The sequence below is a fragment of the Athene cunicularia genome (assembly GCF_003259725.1).
Source record: "Athene cunicularia isolate RWA chromosome 3 unlocalized genomic scaffold, athCun1 chr3_part1, whole genome shotgun sequence".
NCBI classification, from domain to species: Eukaryota; Metazoa; Chordata; class Aves; order Strigiformes; family Strigidae; genus Athene; species Athene cunicularia.
This window is the reverse complement of record NW_020799097.1, coordinates 71,172,841-71,195,245: the sequence shown is the minus strand read 5'-3', so window position 1 is coordinate 71,195,245 and position 22,405 is coordinate 71,172,841. Positions and strand designations below refer to the sequence as shown.

The 22,405-nt window shown below is 39.4% G+C and overlaps 1 protein-coding gene across 1 annotated transcript in view; it reads left to right on the top strand.

Annotated features, from left to right (window-relative positions):
* UST (uronyl 2-sulfotransferase) overlaps positions 1-22,405 on the top strand; it is a 105,927-nt gene that overhangs the window by 17,823 nt on the left and 65,699 nt on the right. Inside the window, exon 3 of the mRNA XM_026845885.1 lies at positions 6,118-6,197. Within this exon, the coding sequence (XP_026701686.1) occupies positions 6,118-6,197 (80 nt within the window). The remainder of the gene's footprint in view (positions 1-6,117; positions 6,198-22,405) is intronic.

Here is a 22,405-nt window from a genome sequence, read left to right as displayed (position 1 = left end):
GGAGATGCATCCTAAAACCTAAAAGCCTTTCAGGTGTTAATAATTGCCAGCTTTCACCCTCATCAGCTACTTCATTTCAGTTCTGTTCTGCCTTCTCTGGTAGGTGGATTGTTCTTTATTAAACATGATACAAGGTCACATCTCAGCAGTCATCTGTGCTTTAGTCCAGCATGTGGAGATTCCAGAGAGGCCCAGACTTACTTTCAGATGCAACCAATACACTGACAGAGGATTAATAACTACATTACTTTTTTGCACTCCAGAAGTTGTTAGATGGCAAGTGTGCTGGAACACAGATGGTGCTGGATGTATTGCTACAGAGCTGATGATTTACTCTATAGATTGCATTACTATAACTTGAGTGTCTTTATTTTAATTTATGGCTTATTTACATAGTTACAATAGGCTCATAATTTAATGAGTACTTTTGCTGAAAAGTGCCTTTGATCGCCAGGAAACATGCCTGGAGACAGTAACTGTTCTGTTGTGCAGGGTATTTTTAGTTGACTTCTTGTTTTTTATGAGCAGAATCTGAAAAAATAAATTATTTCTCCCACCTTTAATGTGGTGTACATAAGAGGAAATTAAGGGAATGGATGGTCTCAGGTTCCAGGCATTACAACAAGAGAAGAGAGCTGGGCTGCAGGCTCTCAGCATGAGTATGGACTTCTTGCTCAAGATGATATGTCTCTCGTCTTTCTGCTATTCGTCTGTCCTCTGTTTGGTGAAGGCCCTGATCCAGCCAAGACTTTTCTGTGAATGTTTATCTTATGCAGTTTAGTGTTGTTAAGTTAAGGATGTAGGTGTTCTTAATGACTGCAGGGATTGCACATAAATATTCTCATTGCCTTTTCTCTTCTTCATGGTAAGAATTTCTCCCGAATTATGTGTGCCTGAAAGCAATTAGAATTGCAGCCTTTGAACATCTATGGACATAAGAGAATGATTTCTGGAAACAGATGAGTTAATATTACCATTTGCTATAATATTTCCAAGTAAATTAAATGCAGAAAATAATATGTAATATTCATGTATACAAAGTCAATCTGATTGATGTGGCTTTAAAATGACACACGAGCTGTTGCAAAATTAATTCTTCGCCTTCCCTGACTTCCTCCCCCACCTCCTTTTCTTTGCATTCAGAGAAATTAGTATGTTTTTAGATATACAAATACCAATCACATATGGGAGCAATTGATAGTTTATCCTCGTATCAGTTCCTTCTACCACCCATCCTTATGGCTGTGCAGCCAGCTTTATATATAATTCCAGTTTAACATACTAAAAATCCATCACTATTTTTTCTTAAATGGTTTTAAAGACTGACTGGTGATAGCAGCTTGGGAAGCTGAAGAAATTCTTGAAATCTTTCCAAATTTTTGAGAGCTGAAAATGAAGATCTAGTCTCATTCCTGTGAGTTGTTTATGGAAATGAATACCAAGATGAAAGTGATATACCGAATACCTGTAGATACTTGCACCTCCTGGACCCTACATGCCTTCAGTAGAGACTGAAAACAGTAGAAGAAGGTAAAGAACTCACAAGAAAGACAAATACAAAGGGTTTTTTTTTGTCCTATTTGTATCAGTGTTAGCAGAGACCATAGTGTGACCCAGCTGACCTCACTTCCAAAATCCCACTTGCCTCACCATTTTTACACACTTGGGCCTCGAATTCTCCCAATGAAATACAGCAGCTTAAAAACAAAACAACAAAAGAAAAAGTAGTAACACTTTAGCTGTTGTCTGGGTGGATTTATTATCTGATTATTTCTTGTTATTCCCAGTAGGATTTACCTATCGCAAACCTTCAAACAAATGGGACTGCTCTGAGCAGTCAGTGCGGGGGGCTGGCCGTTTCCAGAAGAGGGAAAGAAGGTGTCCTCTCTCACAAGCCTGAGCTGAGTTTTTGTGCAGGAACAATGCTGTGGCTGGAGCAAAGCCATCCTCCACGTTTCTCCCGTTTCTGGGAGGGCCCCATCCAGTCTCTCTCATTTCACTGTGCCATCTGCTGGATTGTTATTTACAATGCAGCAACAGCTGAGTACAAATACATGGATGATGCTGAGCCATTACGGTTTGTTTTTTTCAGTATGGCCAACTAACACCCTACAGTGGTAGTGTAGGACAGTAGACTACAGAAAAACCTTTCCCCTCGGAGTATTTCCTCTTGGTGTTCTTGCTCACGTGGGCCTTAAGGTTTAGAGATAGCTTGTGATATACAGGATTGCCTCTGCAGATCTGGTCTTCTTTAAAGGTCCTGCTTAAAAGTCAGTGCAGAAAATGAATTTTGGAGGAATATTTAGATTAAAGCTTAAGCAAGAAGTCAGAGTGGTAGAAAGATGCTAGGGAGAAAATCAGTATTTACGCTAAAGACTCTGTTCCTTACAACTAATTGGTGTTTTAGGGGTAGGGTGGAATGCCAGCAAATGCATGTTGACCACAGCACAGAGGTCTTTGCAACTGCTTGCTGTGATTTCACATCTCTGCAGACTCCTGCCATGCGGTGTGCATGCCCACCTTTTCTCAGGGAGCACAGCACACCCGGTGCTTTCAGTTCACTTGTGCCCAGCAGTCGAGTTGATGTGTCAGGGCTGTGACTGGCCTTGCCACGGACTCCACTGGTGGAAGTGAGCTGGAGGGGTTCCCCACATGGTCTTTGTGTCCTGGCATTTCCCTCTCCATGGATCCTTGTTTAGCAGCATTAACTCTCTGGTGCAATTTAGTTTCAAAAGCAAATTACTAACAGTTTCAGTGCTGTTTCACAGGAACGGCCCAACTCCTGCAGGAGAGCTCGGGGCAGCAGCAAAAGAGGAATGGCTCTTTATGGGCCCTTACCCTAGCAGGCTTATGCTCCTTTCAGGCTTTCTATGGGTATTTTTATAGATTCTCCCCCAAAACATGGATGTGTTCTAGTTCACCTTTCCCCTAGTGGTGTTTGCTTATCTTCTGCTCCTTCTGCCTTTTGCATCTCTTTTCAAACTTGGGTTGGTTTAAGACCATCTCCTAGATCATCTGTGCTTGTATGTATCTCTCTCTTTCCTTCATCACTCATTTCATCCAAAGGTACTTGCTTTCCTCAGCTGTCATCTTTTGCTCACTCTTCCTCTCTGTGGGTCCTCTACACTAATCATCTTATTAAAACAAACAAACAAACCAACCCAAAAAAATCCAAACAAACAAAATCAACCAAAAAAACCCACACTAGAGACCTTACTTTTCTGGGAGACATTCAAAGAGTTTCCTCCCTTTTCCCTTTTCCCTTTTCCCTTTTCCCTTTTCCCTTTTCCCTTTTCCCTTTTCCCTTTTCCCTCCTCTTAAAAGGAGTGGTGGATCACTAGGTATTCCTAAGCAGTACAATTGGCTCATTAGACTGGAATCAGTTTGGCTGATTCAGTGGGATCAGAGAGAGAGAGAGGCACTTGGGAAATATGGCCACAATTTGCATGTGGCTGTGAGCCATTACAGTTATTTATTTTTCCCTCCTGACATCTGTGTGGTGTTTCTGTTGAGCCTTGCTTACCCTTTTGGCAGTTTTTAAAAGAATGGTTTTTGCTTGTTTGTTCATATGCACATTGTAGCTTTATCCACATCTGCTTACAAGCCCAGTTGATCATTAAGTGTCTAAATACGAAGGTACTTTAAGTCAAAACAAAATTCTGTGTCTGCTTTGGAGTAAGATATTATCATAGCTCAAGAGATAGAGTTTGGTAGCAAAAGATTTTTAAAAAGCCAGGAGCCAGATGCTGTCCTGTTCTCTGTGCATCTTTCCAGACTCCCTTTGCTCCTGAGGCAGAAGTGCCTGAGCTAGTCTGGCAGCAGGGTGACACGAGCCTGACACTGATCTCAGGTGAAGTGCAATGGGAAATGTGGTGGTGGTGTAATGTGAATCTGCCTGGTGCTAGCAAATTGGTACCAACCCCAGGAAGAGCTGAGGGGCAAGGGAGGAGGCTTGTGTGGTACTTTGTAACACTCACGTATACCCACACACACGTTTATCTAGAGGAATTTATATGAAAGTTCAATGCCTTTTTAAACCCCATGGGATTACTTTGTGTGGGTATACTATCTTTACATCTCTATATTTATACTGTAATGGTGTTTTTTCATTTATTCCAAGATGGAATTACAGTGATGACCTTAGTGGCATGAATAGAGTTTTTATCCTGTATCGGTAACTTCCTTCTGACATCTTTCCTTCATTCATACAAATAGAATAACACAGGTAAAATGCCAATATAACATAAAGCTTCATACTGTTTGGAGAAATTAACTTCTGTAACTTGTCTGAATAAAAACAAAAGAAGCAGCCAATTGAGGCATCTCATACCCAGCCACTAGAGTCTCCTATCGTTTCATTCTGCAAGGTGAATGAATATAATTTTTGGTAGAGTGAGTTACCAGTCCTAAAGAAATGTCAGTTTATTTGGTTCACTAGGAAAGCCTTTGTCTTTTTAGAGCATCAACAAACAATATTCAATTACTTCATGCCAATTATTGCAGTTTCCTGGGCTTTCTAATTCTGATCTGGGCAAGCTCTGCTCTTCAGGGTCATGAATTTCTCTCTTATAGCATTTATATTGTACTGAAGGAGCTATACAAAGACCTGTTAGTACTTGGATCAAACAATCCAGAGTCCAGATATGACTGGCTAAAGCAGTGAGGGTAGAGGAAAAGTATGGAAAAGCATATTAGTGTGTGTACTTTTTTATTCAATCCTATAAGTTAAATGTCTATAGTTTGTGTTGTCTGAAAGAAGGCAGGTTATGTGTCCTATGAGAAAATGGAGAATTAAAAATGGTTGAGAAGCAGTAAAATGTGACACATTGAAATTGGGAAATAGAAGGGAAAAAAATGACAATTGCTGTCCTTAAATGTAGTTTAATATTTGTTATTTTCTACTATACTCTTCAGGCTTTTAGTGCAGTAACTCATCACATGCCAGTCAATTTATCTTGACCATATAACAGGCTGGATCCTATGTTTTTTCTTGCTTTGTCTCTGTTAGGCATAGCATTCCAGTTTTAAGAAATAGATTTCTTTTTAATTAATGTGTCCTTAATGGTGTTTAGATCTAGTACATTAATTGATATGAGTCAAACCAGAATGTTTGGTTCACCTTCTTTGATGTGGTTTTTTTTTTCCCAGTTTATGAATTCCTGTCACTTTCTGTATGACTTTCTACTACCCAGTTTATAAAATCTATAAACCTATCATTTCAAATGCATTTGTGTTCAGTGTCCATAATATAGCCTGCATTTGCTCATGGAACAGAAAATCTGAAAATAATTCTTAGGAGATTAATAGAATGGAAGCAAAATTAGCCAGGACATCTCAAGTCTGTAGCATGATGCTCCACTAGACACTTTCAGTTTTCTCTAGATCATCGCTAGAGCTCAGCTTACACAACATAGATACTCATATCCATAGTGCACAGTCTTCAATATATGCTGTTTACATTATTCCATTTTAATAATCTGAAAATTTAAATAATTTATTTTTTAAAAAAAAGTATGTGAATATGCCTGAACTACAACTTAGCATCATCTGTCTAGAAGTGCTCATTTAATCTGCACTTTCAAGTTGTTGTAATAGTAAAAGGAATGGCAAGCACTGATTTCTGTATGTAAACAGGCAAATCAATCAGTGTTTTGGCAATGATGACAAAATTTATTGTTATATGAGAATGGTCATATAACAATAAAATGGGCTCAGGTAGCCCTTTCTGTTACAGATTCAGACTTTTTACATTTTGGCATTCTGGTGAGCAGAGCCAGTGTCTTCAGAGGATAGCTTCCACTTGCGAAGCCCTAGCACAGATTTAGGCAGTGTTTAGATTTTTCCTTAGTTTATGCTTTTCCTTAAATTGATACCCACTTTTAGAACTACATAAGCTCCATGATAGTGGGATGGTGTCTGCAGCTTAACCTTTCTTGCTTAGACATGAAATAGTAATCGTGCTAGCTTGATGACAGTGTTTGGGAGGGATGGTGGAGAAGGAGTTACTGAGTAATTCAGACTTGAAAATTACATCATCATATGTTGTTTGAGAGTTATATTTGTGCCAAAATGTGCATTGATGTAACATGGAAAATTTGATTTGTTAATTCTTTTTAGATGGAATTGATTAAAAACGTAAGCACTGCTGAACAGCCCTATTTATTCACTAGACATGTTCATTTCCTCAACTTCTCAAGGTAAGGCATGTTTTCAGTCAAAAGTCTTTCTCACTGATTTCTATTAATTGTAATACATAGATCATTTTCCCTCCTCTTTTATATATAAACAATACAATGTACTTTTATTTTTTGCCCTCCTTTCTGGCACTGCAAGTCACATTCAGAACTTGGGTCTTCTTTTCCTGCACTCTTTGCTACAGAGTAGTTATATATAGTATGTTTGTGAAAAGCCAGGATGCTATTGCATGCCTTTGCCTCCGAGATGATCTTTGTTTACAACGCTTTCTGCCAACATGCATGAAATTGTAACTTGGATATTTAAACTGTGCACTTGTGTTTTAAAAGTGGCAGCATGCTGTTGTGAATGTTCATTTCTGTAGTCAGATGCTAATACGAGACTGAAAACTCCACTGAGTTCATTAGTTTAGTACCTGGGATGACTCTTCACCAATTTAACTAATTTGATTCTGTTCTGACAAAACAGTCCCTGTTCCAGAGGATATGGAAGTATTCATAAACTTTGCCAGCGGATTATGCTCTGTAACATGGGAGTGCAGTCCCTTCTGGCAGCTATTTAAAAGTATGCACCAAGACTCTAGAGACTTTTATAGCATGGAATGTGAAGAAAATTGAATTTGGATCAAACCTCTGAGGAATTTTTGGAAGGATGCGAATGAGTGATGCCAGTTAGCATTTAGCCAGGACACAGAGGTTAAAGCTGACTGCAGATGGTTATTACCCAGGCTGTAAACTTAATTTGGAAATTATATTCAGGAACCATGCCATGTGTGCCACTAGGTTAGACTTCTCGCATTTAGATAAAAAAAAAAAAAATCTGTAGAAATTGGAATTTTCTACAGGTCTTTGCAAGAGCTTGCCTAACTTCCCAAAATTTTGGATACGTGGTAATGTCAGTGCATGTCCTTTGAACATATGGCTTCAGGTGTGGGTAGACTGTAGTAAGAAATTGTGACATTGGTGCGGGGGGCTATTGCTTTGTTTTATTTTTTAAGAAAATAAAATATTTTGAGCAACTTGACCTATAACTTAACTTTGGGCATGATTTTGTTACGTGAAAACAAGATGAGTTAAACGAATTTCCAATCTTCCGCATTGCCTATTCTGATTCCATGAGAGTTCTGTTTCTAAGGTATTACCTTTAAAGAATAAAACTCATTAGAATAGGACTTCACATCTTTGGTAAATGATATCTCTGCTGAAATGCAAGATCATTCAAACAGCCACACCTGAGGGTCAAAGGATGCTTCTTGATTAAAGTGATTTTTCAGAGATGGTATGTAACCACATGAGAAAAAGATGAACATCATTGCTTCTTGATCTTCCCAAGATCCCATTTTCAATACATACATCCTTGCAAAATAAATAACACATTTCTTCTGTAGTGTATCCATGAGATCAAATAGGTCTACATTTCTCTTCCAATACAAATTTGTGAAAAATATGTAAAAATCATATAAGATATATAAAAGTATTTGCAACTTCCTTTTTGGCTTTTCCTTGCAAACCTGAAAAGTGTATTTTTCGTTTTATTGAAAGGACACCTGGTTTAACTAGTAGCTGTAGACTAGTGAAAAGCATGATGAGTCTTTGAGACGTCACTGAAGTGCATCAATGTGGCTTACTTTTTGTTTAGCATTTCATAATGTTTTCTGATAAACGTAACATTTGTGAGAGTTTTAGTCTTTAGTTTCAAAATTTATTGACAGTGTTACACCTAATAGTGAAGAAGCATGTTGAATATTTTCTCTGTTCCTTAATTCTAGGGTGATTTTATTTTTAACTGAATTTCATTAGGAACTAGAGTGTCAAGTATTGGTTTTGCAGAAATTTCAAGAACATGATTTAAATGAACATTATAAATATTACAGTATTGTGAAAGCTGTTTAGTTTTTAGTGGATAGCCGAACTCAGATTGTCTAAAGGATATGTTTTTTTCCCATTTGCCCCAGCTTTTCTGCCAACTCAACATACAAGGTGTGTAATATCCCAGAAACTAAAAGAATGAGGGGTCAAAGTATCAAGGTGGTGTTTTCCAGCTGACAGCCATGAGCAGTTGGCACAGTGGGGAGCAGGATGGATGCACAGGAATGGGCAGGAGACAACTGACTCCTGGCTGCAGGCTATTGGCAGCTTCAAATCTGTGAAATGCTCAAAGTTCAGCTTGAAGACTGAAAAACCCTACTCTGGTGAAACCCCTTGCCTCTTCCTGGGGAAAGGGACGAGGCTTTCTAAATACTGGAAATCATGAATTTTTGTAGGGGCAGCCATTCTGGGCAATAGTCCAGTGACCAAACTCGCTTCTCTTGTTTGGCATTTTATACCTTTGAAACCAAGCCTTTGTTTGCAGGAAGGGAAAATAAATGCTTTATTCCCTCTTTGCACCCTGCACCTGCCTATAAATCCGTCAGCACTTAAAGCTCTTTGTTATTCAGAAAAACATCACAGCATTTACTTATGATTGTTTCCAACTGAAAAAAAAAAAAAAAAATAAAAGGTCCTATACCTTCTTTGCAGCAAAAAATCTCTAGTGGAAGAAATTTTTCCTTCAGTGGTGAATTTGAGCACATACATGTTTCTGAGAAACCATTAGTTTTACTGAACAAATTTCTGAATCTTGAAAATGTCATCCTGACCTGAATGCTTGCCAGGGCTGTTTCACCCTCATTTTTGAACAATGTTTTAAGAGTGCCTGCTGGTTCAGCTGAGTAAATTAATCCTCATTTACTCTCCTACGTCTTCATCTTTTAGTTCAGTACTATCTTTTCTCAATCCAAAGTAGTGCATAGAGGCAGACAAAAAGACAAATCTTTAAAGGATGCATTAAAACAAATCTTATGTAAATTTTAGCAGACATAAATGTAATTAATTGTAGCTTCAAACAGAAGATAAAAAACTAAGTTTCTTGCTTTTCTTTGGTATGAGTGAATTTTTACATAGCACTTGTCATGGGAAAAGCATTTATTCCCAGTGGTTTTCAGCTTCTGTTCCCAGTCTTTCCAATGCAACTAGGGCTAGCTTCAGGAGATGATCCAGTGCCTCGCAAAGGTGGCTACTCCATCCAGTCTATTTTGGGACTGTTTCTTCTGGGGAAGGTGGTGCTGTTTATTGAATTCTTCATTACTTGTGATTCCTGAGTGAGGCTTTTCATTATGGCTCTGTGATCATAGTCCTGCTCATTTCATCCTAAATGGTGGACTGACCTTACCTAGCTTTCTTCTAATAACCCTACTTGGAGATGTTCTTATACACAGAGGTAAACGATTAGGTGCTTATGGTTTCGTATCAGCTGTTGCTTCTGGGGCCTTCCCAGCATTGGAGTTTCTTGCTCTTGATTGGAAAAAGAGTGTATTTCTCAGAAGTATTCCATGAAAGCATCCAGACTGCATTTGAAGGCATTGTGTTACACCTTCTCTGCCACTTCCTTGGGCACTTGGTTCCAGTTGTCTGTCAGCTTTAGTGTCAAATTATTGTGGCTAATTTCTCATGTGAATTTCTCTGGCTTTTGCTTCTTCTTGACCAAAATGCTTTTTTTGTTCCCTGGTGTTTCTCGCCATGCTGCCATCTTCAAACACCTTTCATTCTTCCTTTTGATCACAGGTACTCTCAAACCTCTTGCCAGTGGGTGTGTTCCACATTCACTTAACTCTGTGACTCTTAAACTTATCCAGTAATTCCGTAGTCTTTATTAAGCATAAGCATAAAAACTGCACTCTGGACCTATATCAGCTTCATTAATGCTGTATATGGTAGAAAAAAAAACCCTCTTTGCAGTCACCATGCTTATACCTTCTAAAGCTATAGTTGCACCAGAGCAACCTGGGCTTTGAGGGCGAGTTGTTTTTCCAGTGCATTTCCTACATACTTTCCTAGTCAGTTTACCAGGCTGCAATTTCCCATTCTGTAGAAATTACTTTCATTCCTTATTCTTAAATGTGTTAACCAAGGGGGGAAAAGTGAGCAACATAAGGCATGCAAAATTACTAGCTGTCCTACTGCAGTGGATGTTGTGAAGTAGAAAATTCTTTGAATTAAAAAAGAAAAAAAAAATTTCTGATATTTCTGTATACTTTCAAAATTCTGAGATCTGTTGGCCTATGTTTAAAAACAAAACAAAACAAAGCCCAAGAAAAAACAAAGAATTTTTTTCTTGCATGCCCAAGAAGCTCTAGAAGTTGTCAGTCATAACCAGTGCTGTGGTCTGCAGTGCCCAGGGCAGAGGTACCCACCTCCACTTGTGCAGAACTCAGGAATTCAGGGGGTTTGCTGCCACACAAGGATGTGTACCTGAAAAGGGCAGGGCACGTTGCAGGACCAGAATGACAGCTGTCGTTTATCTTTGTCATATTCCAATTTCTCTTCAAAGTCAATGCTGCATGTATTTGAAGAGACTCATGGGATCCATTAAATTAATAAAAATGCTGATAATTTTTTTGTATTTTTCTGAATTGAAGTTTATATAGTGATGTTACCAGGAAAAGCATCCAAAATGTTAATCAGAAGCAGATATTAATGAATGTCTTTAAGTAGGTAAAGATTTATACACTGATACATTTGCTGAGATTGCAGGTGGTGTTGGTAGATCCAGGCAGTACAGTGTTATGAGTGCAGAAGCTGTGAAGAACTGGAGTAACCTGCAGAGAGACAAAAGGCTATTTCAGGATAACTGCAGGTTGTTTGCTATGCTTTATCATAAATGCCACTTGTCATCTATTTATTTAGCCTGAGAAAAAAATGAAGCAGGAAGAATCTTCCAGTCTGGAAGAGCTCCACTTGACCTCTTAGTAATCTTCTGCTCAATTAAGTAGCTATAATAGTCTTTGGGCAGCTACTCAGGATGCTTGGTGTGTGCTCCAAGTGTCACAGTTTTCAGAGAAGCAGAAAAAACGTTTGCAGGAATGCACAGGGGGCGGTGAGGCCACAGTTTTGGGTCAGGGTGAGTCAAGGATAGGGAGAATTGCGCAACTCCCAGTTTGGACGTGGGAGAACAGCTTTCTTCCCTCCGACACCGAACTGTTGTCTTCCGACCATGCACTTACAGACCCTGTTTTGGGCAGAGCAAGAAGCTTGACTGCTCCCTCCTGTCTTGGGGTAAATGAATGTTAACAGAGGAGTGTATAAAAACGTAAAGACATGCCTCTGTCAGTGACTGGTAAGTGACTTTTGCTTGTTTAAAGGCTGGCTGATTAGGTCAGGGTAAAGTCATAGGAGGGAGAAGCATTAAAAAGACCACCCAGAGAGAGAAAACAGGCTTTTTCATGTCTCACTGGAGCCATGAATTCTTTACTTTCTGCGGTAGTTATAGGCCACTGGGGAATGATGTCCTTTAAAATTTCCTATGATGTGGTAAGGAGATGCAGAGATAAAGCATAGACTCAATTTAATCTTGCATTTTAATTAGATCTTGTAATTCAGTTCAGTATATCTTATTTGTTCAAAGCCAGGATAAATTATTGCCCAGCATTAGTATGTGAGGAGTCATCTTTTCTGTGCTGTTGGGCTGCTGCCCTCTTCTTCCTTTCAGCTGCAATTTAATATCTGCAGTGTCTATTTAGCATATGTGTGCATGTGCTCAAAGGGAGGGGATGACACTTCCAGCATAATTTTCTAAGGAAATAACTCATGCATCAACTCCAGCTGTTCTGCATGTCTTTCTAATTTCCCTCCACACCTAATTCCTAAATAAATTCTGAACTTGTTGGCCAGTTTCAAACTAAATTTGGAAGGTCAGTAGAAGACTTAGAGGTAACCATGCTGATGCGGGTACATTTGCTGAATGGAAGGCCAAGGGAAAAAGGAAAACAGCTGCAGCCAGCAGCCACCTCCTCATGCCCTACGTGGATGTCAGCCCCAGCTCTGCCGTGTCCCTCTTGCTTGATGCATGAGAAGTGTGGAGGGAAAGGTTTTGGGGAGGAGGGAAAGTTCTGTTGAGTCTTCTCCTTGGGAAGGTACTTGCCTGAAGTCAACATAAGAAATATTTCTGGTTTTCTGTTATTCATTAGGAGAGTTAATGTGTAAAGTTCTTGGTTTTCTTGAAAAAGTCTTTTTTGGTAGACAGTCTGTCTCAGAATTACTGATTGGGGATTTTTTTAATATTACTTTTTTAAACAGACACAATGGCCAACACTAACTAGTAAAAATCAATAAATCAGGCTGCTGTAGTGGCAGTGTCACATGCAGACAGTGTTGATCAGTTCAGACACCTTCCTTCAGCTCTGACTTCAATTTTGAATCGTGGGTAGCAGTAAATCCCATGCTGTATGAAGGCAGAAATAGACAAAGAGAGATTCAGTCTGCATAAGGCAAAAATTAAACTTATTTTTGAATATTGTTAAGGCTTTTTTGTTATTGATCAGTTGTGTGGTTTTTCTCATGCAGAAGCAGCTCTAAAAATTGCAGTTTAGCGCAGCACTTTGACATTACAGCATTCCCTGTTCTTGGGCTCTGCAAAATGTGTCTGTAGTCAACAAACAAATCTTAAAGAATTAACTTGACTATATGTTATGTGTATAAGCTGCATGTTTGAGAGCAGGAACACACTGTGCTGACAGAGTGTTTGAAAGCCCTGCATATTAGCTTGTTGATTGCTTATAAGGGTTGGATGATACATTTAATATTTTTTATGTCAAATAAATATCTTGCTTTGCCATGACTTAAACTATGTATGTGTCGTTGGTCCATTGATTTGGAAATAGTGTTTCACTTTTTTTTTTTTTTTTTTTATAGACTTGGTAAGAGATTGGTAAAACCAGGGTGATTCTGTGATGTTCTTTTCATTGACTTAAAACAGAGTCATGGGATATTTGTCACAATACTCAGATTTATTAATAACTTCAGGATTCTTGTTTCTCCCTTTCTCTTGAACAAGTAATGCCACACAGAGTGTAGATGTTTTGCAGAACATACCTATGACATGTTTTACCTGTGCTCCACTAGATGTTTTACCTGTGCAAAGGTGTGCGTGGAGCTGACATAACAAAATGCTGAATGTCCATGACCCTTTGAATGCCAGCTTGGGTATATTTTGTATGAACAGCGATGATTCCGTCAGCTCACGCTGATTCTGTACAGCTCAGCAGTGGGAGGGACTGGGCTCTTTAAATGCCTTCTTGAATCAGCATCTTGAAATAATGATTGCAGCCTAAGATTATCTACTAAAGTAGTTTCGTGTTGTGGATATTTTGGCCTTTAAAAAATAAGAAACATACACACCTAGGAAATGTCACTAAAAATAAGGTAACAACAAAATTATTACCTGCTGGGTAAACTCTTAAAAGTGGGGAAATGTCAGCTAAACTTATGTGCATGGCCTTAACAACTGTGTCTTTATGTGTGTTCATTATAATATATACTTTTTGCTAACACATCATGAAACACTTTCTACCATCATGTGAGGTCTGCCTTGTAAAGTACACATTTAATGAATGGCCACATGGTGCTGTAATCACTCCTACATCTTTTTTCCTTTTTTATACTACATTTTTTTAATTATGTGAGTGTGTAATGGTGTTTTTTAAATTACTTGATGGAAGGCTGAGCACAAATCTAATGTGCAGTTTGACCTTTCTATGGTCTAAAGGGGTTTTTTTCAGGGTTAGCTTTTTAAAAAACATTGCTCTATGGTGAGTTTTTCCACAGATCTTAAGATAAGCTGATTTAAAATTTATTTCCCTAGATTCCCATGTTCTTCATGTAATAGATTTTATTTTTTTTTTTAGCTTTCATTCAGCTGGTAATATATTCTCAGAATGGAGATGGTTGCTTGAAATTTAGTTACTGAACGTGGTATCAGGCATAACACTTAAAATAACCTTTTTTTACTGTTGTTTAGTTTCTGTGTTCACACTCACACTGTAGATTATATTACCAGTTCAGGAATAGCTTAAGAAATATGTTGATTACTCCAGAAGAGAATGATCAGATATATAAAAAAATTGACCTGTGAGGAAAGATTGAAAGGGCAGAGAAAGAAAAAATACAGAAGACTAGGAAAGAGGGGACTGTGATAACACTCTTGGATTTTATGTTAAAAAGATTCTGCAGAGATAATGGGATACAGTTCTTTATGAATAATGATAGACCAAGTGGTGGTCTTAAATTGCATCGACAGAGTTCTAGATCAGATATTTAGGAAAACGCTTGAATAATAAGGACAGCAAAGCAACAGAATAGGTTGTACTTGAGGATTTTGGAGCTGGGAGTGGCTATTACGTATCTGATGCTGTCTTCAGGCAAAAAGGTGAATTGTGGCAGTCCCAAGTAATTTCTAGTCTTTCTTACCCTTATGTAATGCACGATACAGACTATTTAGGTTTGAACCTAAAACCTTCATCTTTCAGGAACAAAATTTAAATTCAAAATCAACAAAATGGAGAATATGCTGCCCTTGGTAAATTCTTACAATACTGAATTGTTCTCTCAGATTGTAAATCATGAGTTGTTTTTCCTCTTTTCTAAGAAATCCAGTTGACTCATTTTCATTGCATCTCAGAGTACATTTGTCCACTGTGTAAAGACTCCTTTTATCAGTTTTTCCCCTATATAAGCTTTTGTGTGTAATTTCTTACACACTGTGGTGCAGTCACCCCTCAGCCTTCTCTGTATTTTTCTCCCTTCTCATTTTCTTTTCAAGCTGAAGGTTTTCAGTTTCTTGACATTTTTTTTTTTTTTTTTTTTTTTCTTATCCTTCTTGTGACTCTGCAGTAAACTTTTGTGCATGGTTTGCTTAAAATGAACTCTGTTAGTGGTCACATTGGTGCTGTGCCAGGTCTTTGCTCCTCTCTGCTTCTCAGAAAAAGGGAAACTAAAATTATTCTGGCCTGTAAAGTCTCACACACTGCCGATAATCTCTGGAGGCATGCAAGGACAGACTGCTCCTTCCCTGTGAGTGTCCTCTGCTTCTAGCTCTTGATGCTTTGGGTTGTATTTGCCATATTACAGTGTATGATGTTTGCTTATGTCTTGCTTGCCCTGTGGTCAAGTGGCTCTTTATCAGGAAACCACTCCCTTCATTATTCTCACCTTTTGCAACTTTGTTATCTGAAAATGTTCCCAGGAGTTTTGCACTTATCTTCTCAGTTACAGGTTATGTTAAATTGTGTAGCTTCAAAGCCTTGAGGAAGATGATATCCATAGCTCTGTCTGTTTGATGGTGATTATATAGAATTTCACATCTGAGACAGGGCAGCCATGCTTTCAATTTCAGTTAATTGATTTTTATATTCTATACATTGTATAGATGATATATACTGCTAAATTACAGTGATATTTTTATTGTACCCAATTTACTGTATTTTAGTTTCTGTATGGACATTCCTAGCATTATCCTGGGTAGATCTCTGTAACAGGCATTTCTATGAGGCAGGTGAAATCACCCATGGTACTCTTGATAAATGTATTCATACAAGAAGTTGAGTATTCAGTGCTGAGTGGCATTGCAACATCCTTTGCATTACAACCTTCCTGAGAAGTTGAGCTCCAAGATTTTATGTGAACATAACAATCTCAGCCAATCTGGGGTCTCATCCAATTTTGAAGATGTATCTTTTCTACACACTGCATGTTGATTTAATACTTTTCAAAGAGCTGTATCAGCTGTTCTACTATTTGATGGAAATTTATCATAATAACTTGTAATTAGTTCTTCTGTTCAAATGTGCAACATTTGCATCTGTGAATTATAATGAAATGTTAATCAGAGGTCCAGAGGGATCCTGAGCCAGATCTTGGGAAAGTCTTAAATACAATGTATCTGGATTAAGTGATTTTAAATAATGCAGTTTGACTATAGCTGCTGTTCATGTTTTGTGGAGAATGAGTGTTTTCTCTCTTACTTGTTTCCAGCTGTAACTTTGCATTACATAAAGGAAAGCTCAGTTAATACTTCCTTCTCAAGTGTTGCCTTTACTTGAGTTGGGGATGCTGTATAGACCCAGAAAGGGTTTGTATCAGTGTCAGTGCTGTTCATTATGAATTTATATATTAAACTACTTAGATATCCTCAGCATAATGAAAGGCATAGGAAAAAAAACACTCATTGTTTAGCATGTGTGAGTGTAAAAGACTGACAGAAATACATCAAATATTCTGGGAGATTTATAGGATAGTGAAATAGAGACATATAAGACTTTATAGGATAGTCTTTTAGCCATTCACTGGTCTGAGGCAGTTTACTAAGCAACTCCCAGAGGACTCAGTTGTGATTTTTTTACAATGACATTACCAAGACACATCACTTCAGAAGCTGAAATTTCTACTATTGACATCACAGCTCCAGAAAGGGTAATTAATGAGTGGAGTGTTACTGGTTTGCACTATCTTACTGTTAACCTTGAACCACTGGGCATTTTGGATCCCCACAGGCACCTCCCATTCAAGGCCAGACCAGCCAAGGACTCAGTTTTGAAACAAAAAGATTTATCTCAACTCACTTTCCTTCTTTCCATCCTAATTCCAAAGAAAAACTTGAAAACATGACCAAAGTGTAGGGTGAAGGCACAAAAGCTGGAAGTAAGGCACTACAGACAAATGCAAGGAGATAAACTCGGTGATTTTGGAGGCTGGCAATACCATGTAGTCCCAGGCAGGTAGTACTTCGCAGGTAAATAAGTCTTTAAAGGCACAGGACCAGGCTCTTCCTGTGTGCTGGAAAAGAAGCAGGTGGGGAAGGAGACCGGCCTGGCTAAACAGGGACCTTTGGCTGGATCTCAAGAACAGAAGGAGAATCTATTGCCTTTGGAAGAAGGGCCAGGTCTCTCAGGAAGACTATAAAGATGTAGTGAAGTTATGCAGGGGGAACATTAGGAGAGCCAAGGCACAGCTAGAGCTCAACTTGGCCACAGCTGTTAAGGATAACAAAAAATGTTTCTATAAATTTGTTAACAGCAAAAGGAGGATTAGGGAAAATCTCCCTCCTTTACTGGATGCAGAGGGAAACATGGTAACTAAGGATGAGGAAAAGGCTGAGGTGCTCAACGCCTACTTTGCCTCAGTCTTTAGCAGTGGAACTGGCTGTTCCCTGGACACCCAGGCTCTTGAGCTGGGAGGTGGGGAGGGGAAGCAGACTGAGGTCAGCACAGCTGAAGAGGAGGTGGTCAGAGACCTGCTGCACCACTTGGATGCACACAAGTCTGTGGGACCGGATAGGTTACACTCAAGGGTGCTGAAAGAGTTGGCAGATGTGCTTGCCAGGACACTTCCCATGATTTACCTGAAGTCATGGCTGACTGGGGAGGCCCCGTTGGACTGCAGAATGGCAAATGTGAAACCCATCTACAAGAAAGGCAGGAAGGACGATCCAGGAAACTATAGACTTGTCAGTCTGACCTCGGTGCCAGGGAAGGTCATGGAGCAGGTCATCTTGAGTGCCTTTAATAGTCATATAATGGGCAACCAGGGGATCAGGCCCAGTCAGCATGGGTTTATGAAAGGCAGGTCCTGCCTGACAAACCTGATCTCCTATGACAGGGTGACCTGCTCATTGGATGAGGGAAAGGCTGTGGATGTTGTTTACCTTGACTTTAGCAAGGCCTTTGTTTCCCATAGCATTCTCCTGGCAAAAATGACTGCTCGAGGCTTGGATGGGCACACACTTTGCTGGGTAAAAAACTGGCTGGATGGCCGGCCCAAAGAGTTGTGGTGAATGGAGTTAAATCTGGTTGGCAGCCGGTCACGAGTGGTGTCCCCCAGGGCTTGGTGTTGGGGACACTCCTGTTTAACATCTTCACTGATGATCTAGACGAGGGGATGGAGTGCACCCTCAGTCACTTTGCAGATGACACCAAGTTGGGTGGGAGTCTTGATCTGCCTGAGGGTAGGGAGGCTCTGCAGAGAGACCTGGACAGGCTGGAGCCATGGGCTGAGGCCAACTGCTGGAGTTTCCATAAGGCCAAATGCCGGGGGCTGCCCTTGGGCCACAACAACCCCCAGCAGTGCTACAGGCTTGGGGAGGAGTGGCTGGAGAGCTGCCAGTCAGAGAGGGACCTGGGGGTGCTGATTGACAGCCGGCTGAACAGGAGCCAGCAGTGTGCCCAGGTGGCCAAGAAGGCCAATGGCATCCTGGCTTGTGTCAGCAATAGCGTGGCCAGCAGGGACAGGGAAGGGATCTGACCCCTGTACTCAGCACTGGTGAGGCCGCCCCTCGATTCCTGTGTTCAGTTTTGGGCCCCTCACTACAAAAAGGACATTGAATGACTCGAGCGTGTCCAGAGAAGGGCAACGGAGCTGGTGCAGGGTCTGGAGCACAGGTCCTACGGGGAGCGGCTGAGGGAACTGGGGGTGTTTAGTCTGGAGAAGAGGAGGCTGAGGGGAGACCTCATCGCCCTCTACAGCTCCCTGAAAGGAGGTTGCAGAGAGCTGGGGATGAGTCTCTTCAACCAAGTAATAAGCAATAGGACAAGAGGGAATGGCTTCAAGTTGTGCCAGGGAAGGTTTAGACTGGATATTAGGAAGCATTTCTTTCCAGAAGGGGTTGTTAGGCGTTGGAATGGGCTGCCCAGGGAGGTGGTGGAGTCCCCATCCCTGGAGGTGTTTAAGAGTCAGGTTGACATAGTGCTGAGTGATATGGTGAAGTTGGGAACTATCAATGTTAGGTTAATGGTTGGACTGGATGATCTTCAAGGTCTTTTCCAACCTAGACGATTCTGTGATACTTCAGCCTGATCCTCTGGGAATCTTTGCAGCTCATTCTTTAGGGGAGGGGGGAGGGAGGGGTCATTGGAGGGTCCCAGAATTGTACAGAATTGGTTTGCTTTGCCACAAGTGCATGCTAATACAAGATGTTATAACAACTTTTCATTTCAAGATACCTTTTTCAGAAGATAGATTTTGATGTAACTGCCTCTTATTGAAGACCTAAAAATACGAGAATTTTATGTTAATGCTTTTACCTGACCTTCTTCTGAAGTTGTGCTGCAGAGCAGGTAATGGAGCTGTAACATAATTGATGAATAAAGCTTGATGGGCAATTGCGCTCTCGGCGTGTGATTCTCAGTTGTATGAGGCTGTAAAAGGAAATTGTGCTTCCTTTCTAAGATATGCCTGTCCCTGTTAGGTGACTGTCAGTACTTGTTTGTTGCTGCTGTATTGGATTTCTAGCAACTAACTCATTTAAGAGGAGACATTTTACTTTTAAGGAGTAAGAGGCAGCCAAAGTTCTTACAGAGAATAGGTTGAGAGTCTTCTTTTCCTTGAGGAGTGTGGTTTGCCTGCAGGGATTAAGAAGCCTGCTTCTGCTTGTGCATAGAAGTTTGTGCTGAACGGAAATGTAACAGGCTCCTGAAGTGAAGTGAAAAATAATAGGAGCTAAGAGATCCTCCATTTTAAAACCAAGCAAATCACTTTGGTTTAATTTTTTTTTTTAAATTCATAAGAGGTTAGTAAATGGTTTTGAACAAAGATTTTGCTCACATAAATAATAAAATTGGAATTCATCAGAGACTTTTTTTGAAGGAACAGACTTGCAATATTATAACAGGCCCTTTTTTTTTGCTTTTTTACTTTTATTAAAAAAGGGATGGGGGGGGGGATATATTATTAATGAACCTAAGTATCATTGATTGAAGCCTGCAGATATTCTCATTATTTTGATGAGGACTCTAAAAATATACCTGTCACAACAGAGCAGTTAAAACTAATGGGATTTCATAGTATATACTAAATAAATCAGGAGAAGTTAAGTACAGGAAGAGCACTGCAGAAGATTGGTGCATACATTTTCAGTGCTGCCCTGGAGTCGTGGTGTCCTGACCCTCTCTACCCAGTTGCAGCAATGTGCTCCTGGGTATGAGGATGATCAGGTACGTTTATAATGCAGAATCCAATCTTCATCCCACTCAGCTAAGATAAGCCTTTTGCTCAGGCCTAGAAAAATATGATTGTATCCCTTTTTGAATCCCTCACAATAGGTATTTGAGTAGAAATAAGGTGACATGATGTATAATGAAGGCAAAATATGTTATTGTTCGCAAGAGTACTTTCATGTGGCTATTGTTAATTTAGGAAGTTTCACTCTGGAGAGCTAAGTAATATTTAATAGGTTGTGTTTGATAGGTACCTAAAAATACGGAGAACATACTTGAACAAATAGAGCATTGATTTTCCCTTTTTTTTTTTCCTCTAAATAGCTTGAGGTTATTGATTTATTTTTTTTTAACCAATAGGATTTTTTATGCCATATGAGTGCTGCTTAGCTTCCATAAAAGAGTCTCAGTACAGTCCATAGAAACAAATGATTGGAATTTGAAGTATTATAAACTCTGTTGAAAAAAAAAAAAAATCTAGATTTGAATAAGAGCCAGAACAGACTTATTTTTTCTAAAAATTCCCTGTTTGTTGCCTGGTGGAGCAACTGCAGCTGGGTGTATACCAGGCTGGTTACAGTGTGCAGGAAATCAGAAACCTGAGCTGTCCTGTGTTTTGGGGGAGCACAGTCACCATTTCAGAAATGAGAAGTTCCTCTGTATATCTTTCTGAAAGAGTGGCCTCCTATCTCAGCTGTCCTCTCAGGACAGATGAGTTTGCATGTGCCTCTTCTCTCAGAGCTGTTGGTACTGAATTTAGAGTTCACGTGTTCAGGAACATGACCTTACCAGCAAAAGGACAGGCTGTAACATTCTGGTGTGTTGGTGATGTGATCGGACCCTTCCTTTTACTTCAGAAAAGACAAGATGTGTTGAATATTTCTATCTAGACAACAAATAGCTGCCCGTTTTTTATTTTTCTCTCTTCTGAGGAGCACCTGGATCACGATATCCCAGCTCTCTTGCTTCTCTGAATCTTGTCATCTTTTTGTCTCTATCTTCATACAACTTGCTGCTGTTACTGCTTCTTACTGTGTTTATTGCTTCCCTTTTTCTTTGTTTTTTTCCATTCCTTTCTGTCTTTAGATTATTACTGATCAAAGAGAAGGAAGATAATGTGTTCAATAATTCAGGTGCAACCTACTCTTGACAGCAATTTCACTTGAAAAATTTGGGTTTCATGGCTACCAGCCATGGAATTCACCAAAAGCTTTCTGTTTGAATAAATATTGTCAAAGCTTTATGCCCTCATTGTCCTGTGGTATTTGCAGGAATGCTTTATCGTAATGTAGGTTGTATTTCTGTATAAACACACAAAGCAGCAAAGACAAGCTCAGAGAAGAATTCAGGATACTGAATTCGGGATAATTCCTTTGCACACCCATGTCCAAACTGGGCTATGCACTAATCAGGAAGCAAGGAGCATCTGCCTCCTTAATTGGATTGTTTTAAAGTTTTATGCTGTCTGTGTAATTTCAAATTATGGCAACGATCCTGCAACACTGAGGTCAATGAAATTACTGATATGCATAATTATTCATGAGACAAGCCTTTGCAGACTGTATTAAGTGATCTGCAGAATCATGCAGAATAAAAATCAAGTTGAAACTGTATGGGATTTTTCTCTTGTCTTTTACTAGAATTCATGTTTTTAAACAATTTTGCTGACTCTTAAATATTTATGAGGAGCCCTGATCTTTTATTATACATATTCAATTATTCATCTGACTCAAAAGATGAAGAGAAACTGAGGTTTTTTTATCTAAATGCTGTCTTCAGTTTTCTCTCTTCTAATCTAATATTTTACATTTTAAAAGAAAATACATAAATTGTGACTCAGAAAATCATCAGAACAGCATTTAAATACATAAATATGTCTATGTCCTCAAGCTCCCAAAAATAAAGCATAAGCTACTTCTTAAGTAAGAATTGGTCTCCTAAACTGGGGAAACAGAAGGGAGAAACATAATTCATGTTCTTAGATCAGGCAAATTCCAAGTTAAATTTATGCTATGAACCTCTCCATCCCAAGAGGTTTTGTTTTGCTCTTTATCTCAGAGCATTTGTAGTCTGTAAGTCTGTTCCATAGTGTAAATGTTCATTCTTCAATTTTGACCATAGGAGAGTGTGAGCAACTTCCCTTTTTCACTTCTAGTTAGGCTTGTTCTCCTGATGCTCTGTAGTGATGTAAAATATACAGTCAGTATTTTAACACTGTGAAAATACAGTGTAATCACAGACTTTCTCAAGCTCCCTTTTCCTCTTTTTGTATCCCACCTAATAAACTGAAGAAGTTTGTCGTTAACTACCAGGAGGATGTGTACAAGAGGGTAGTCGAGCTGATGACATATCTCTGGTTTATCTTCTTGTCTCTAAATTGCAGGTACCTGTGCTGCATTTTGCTTTTGT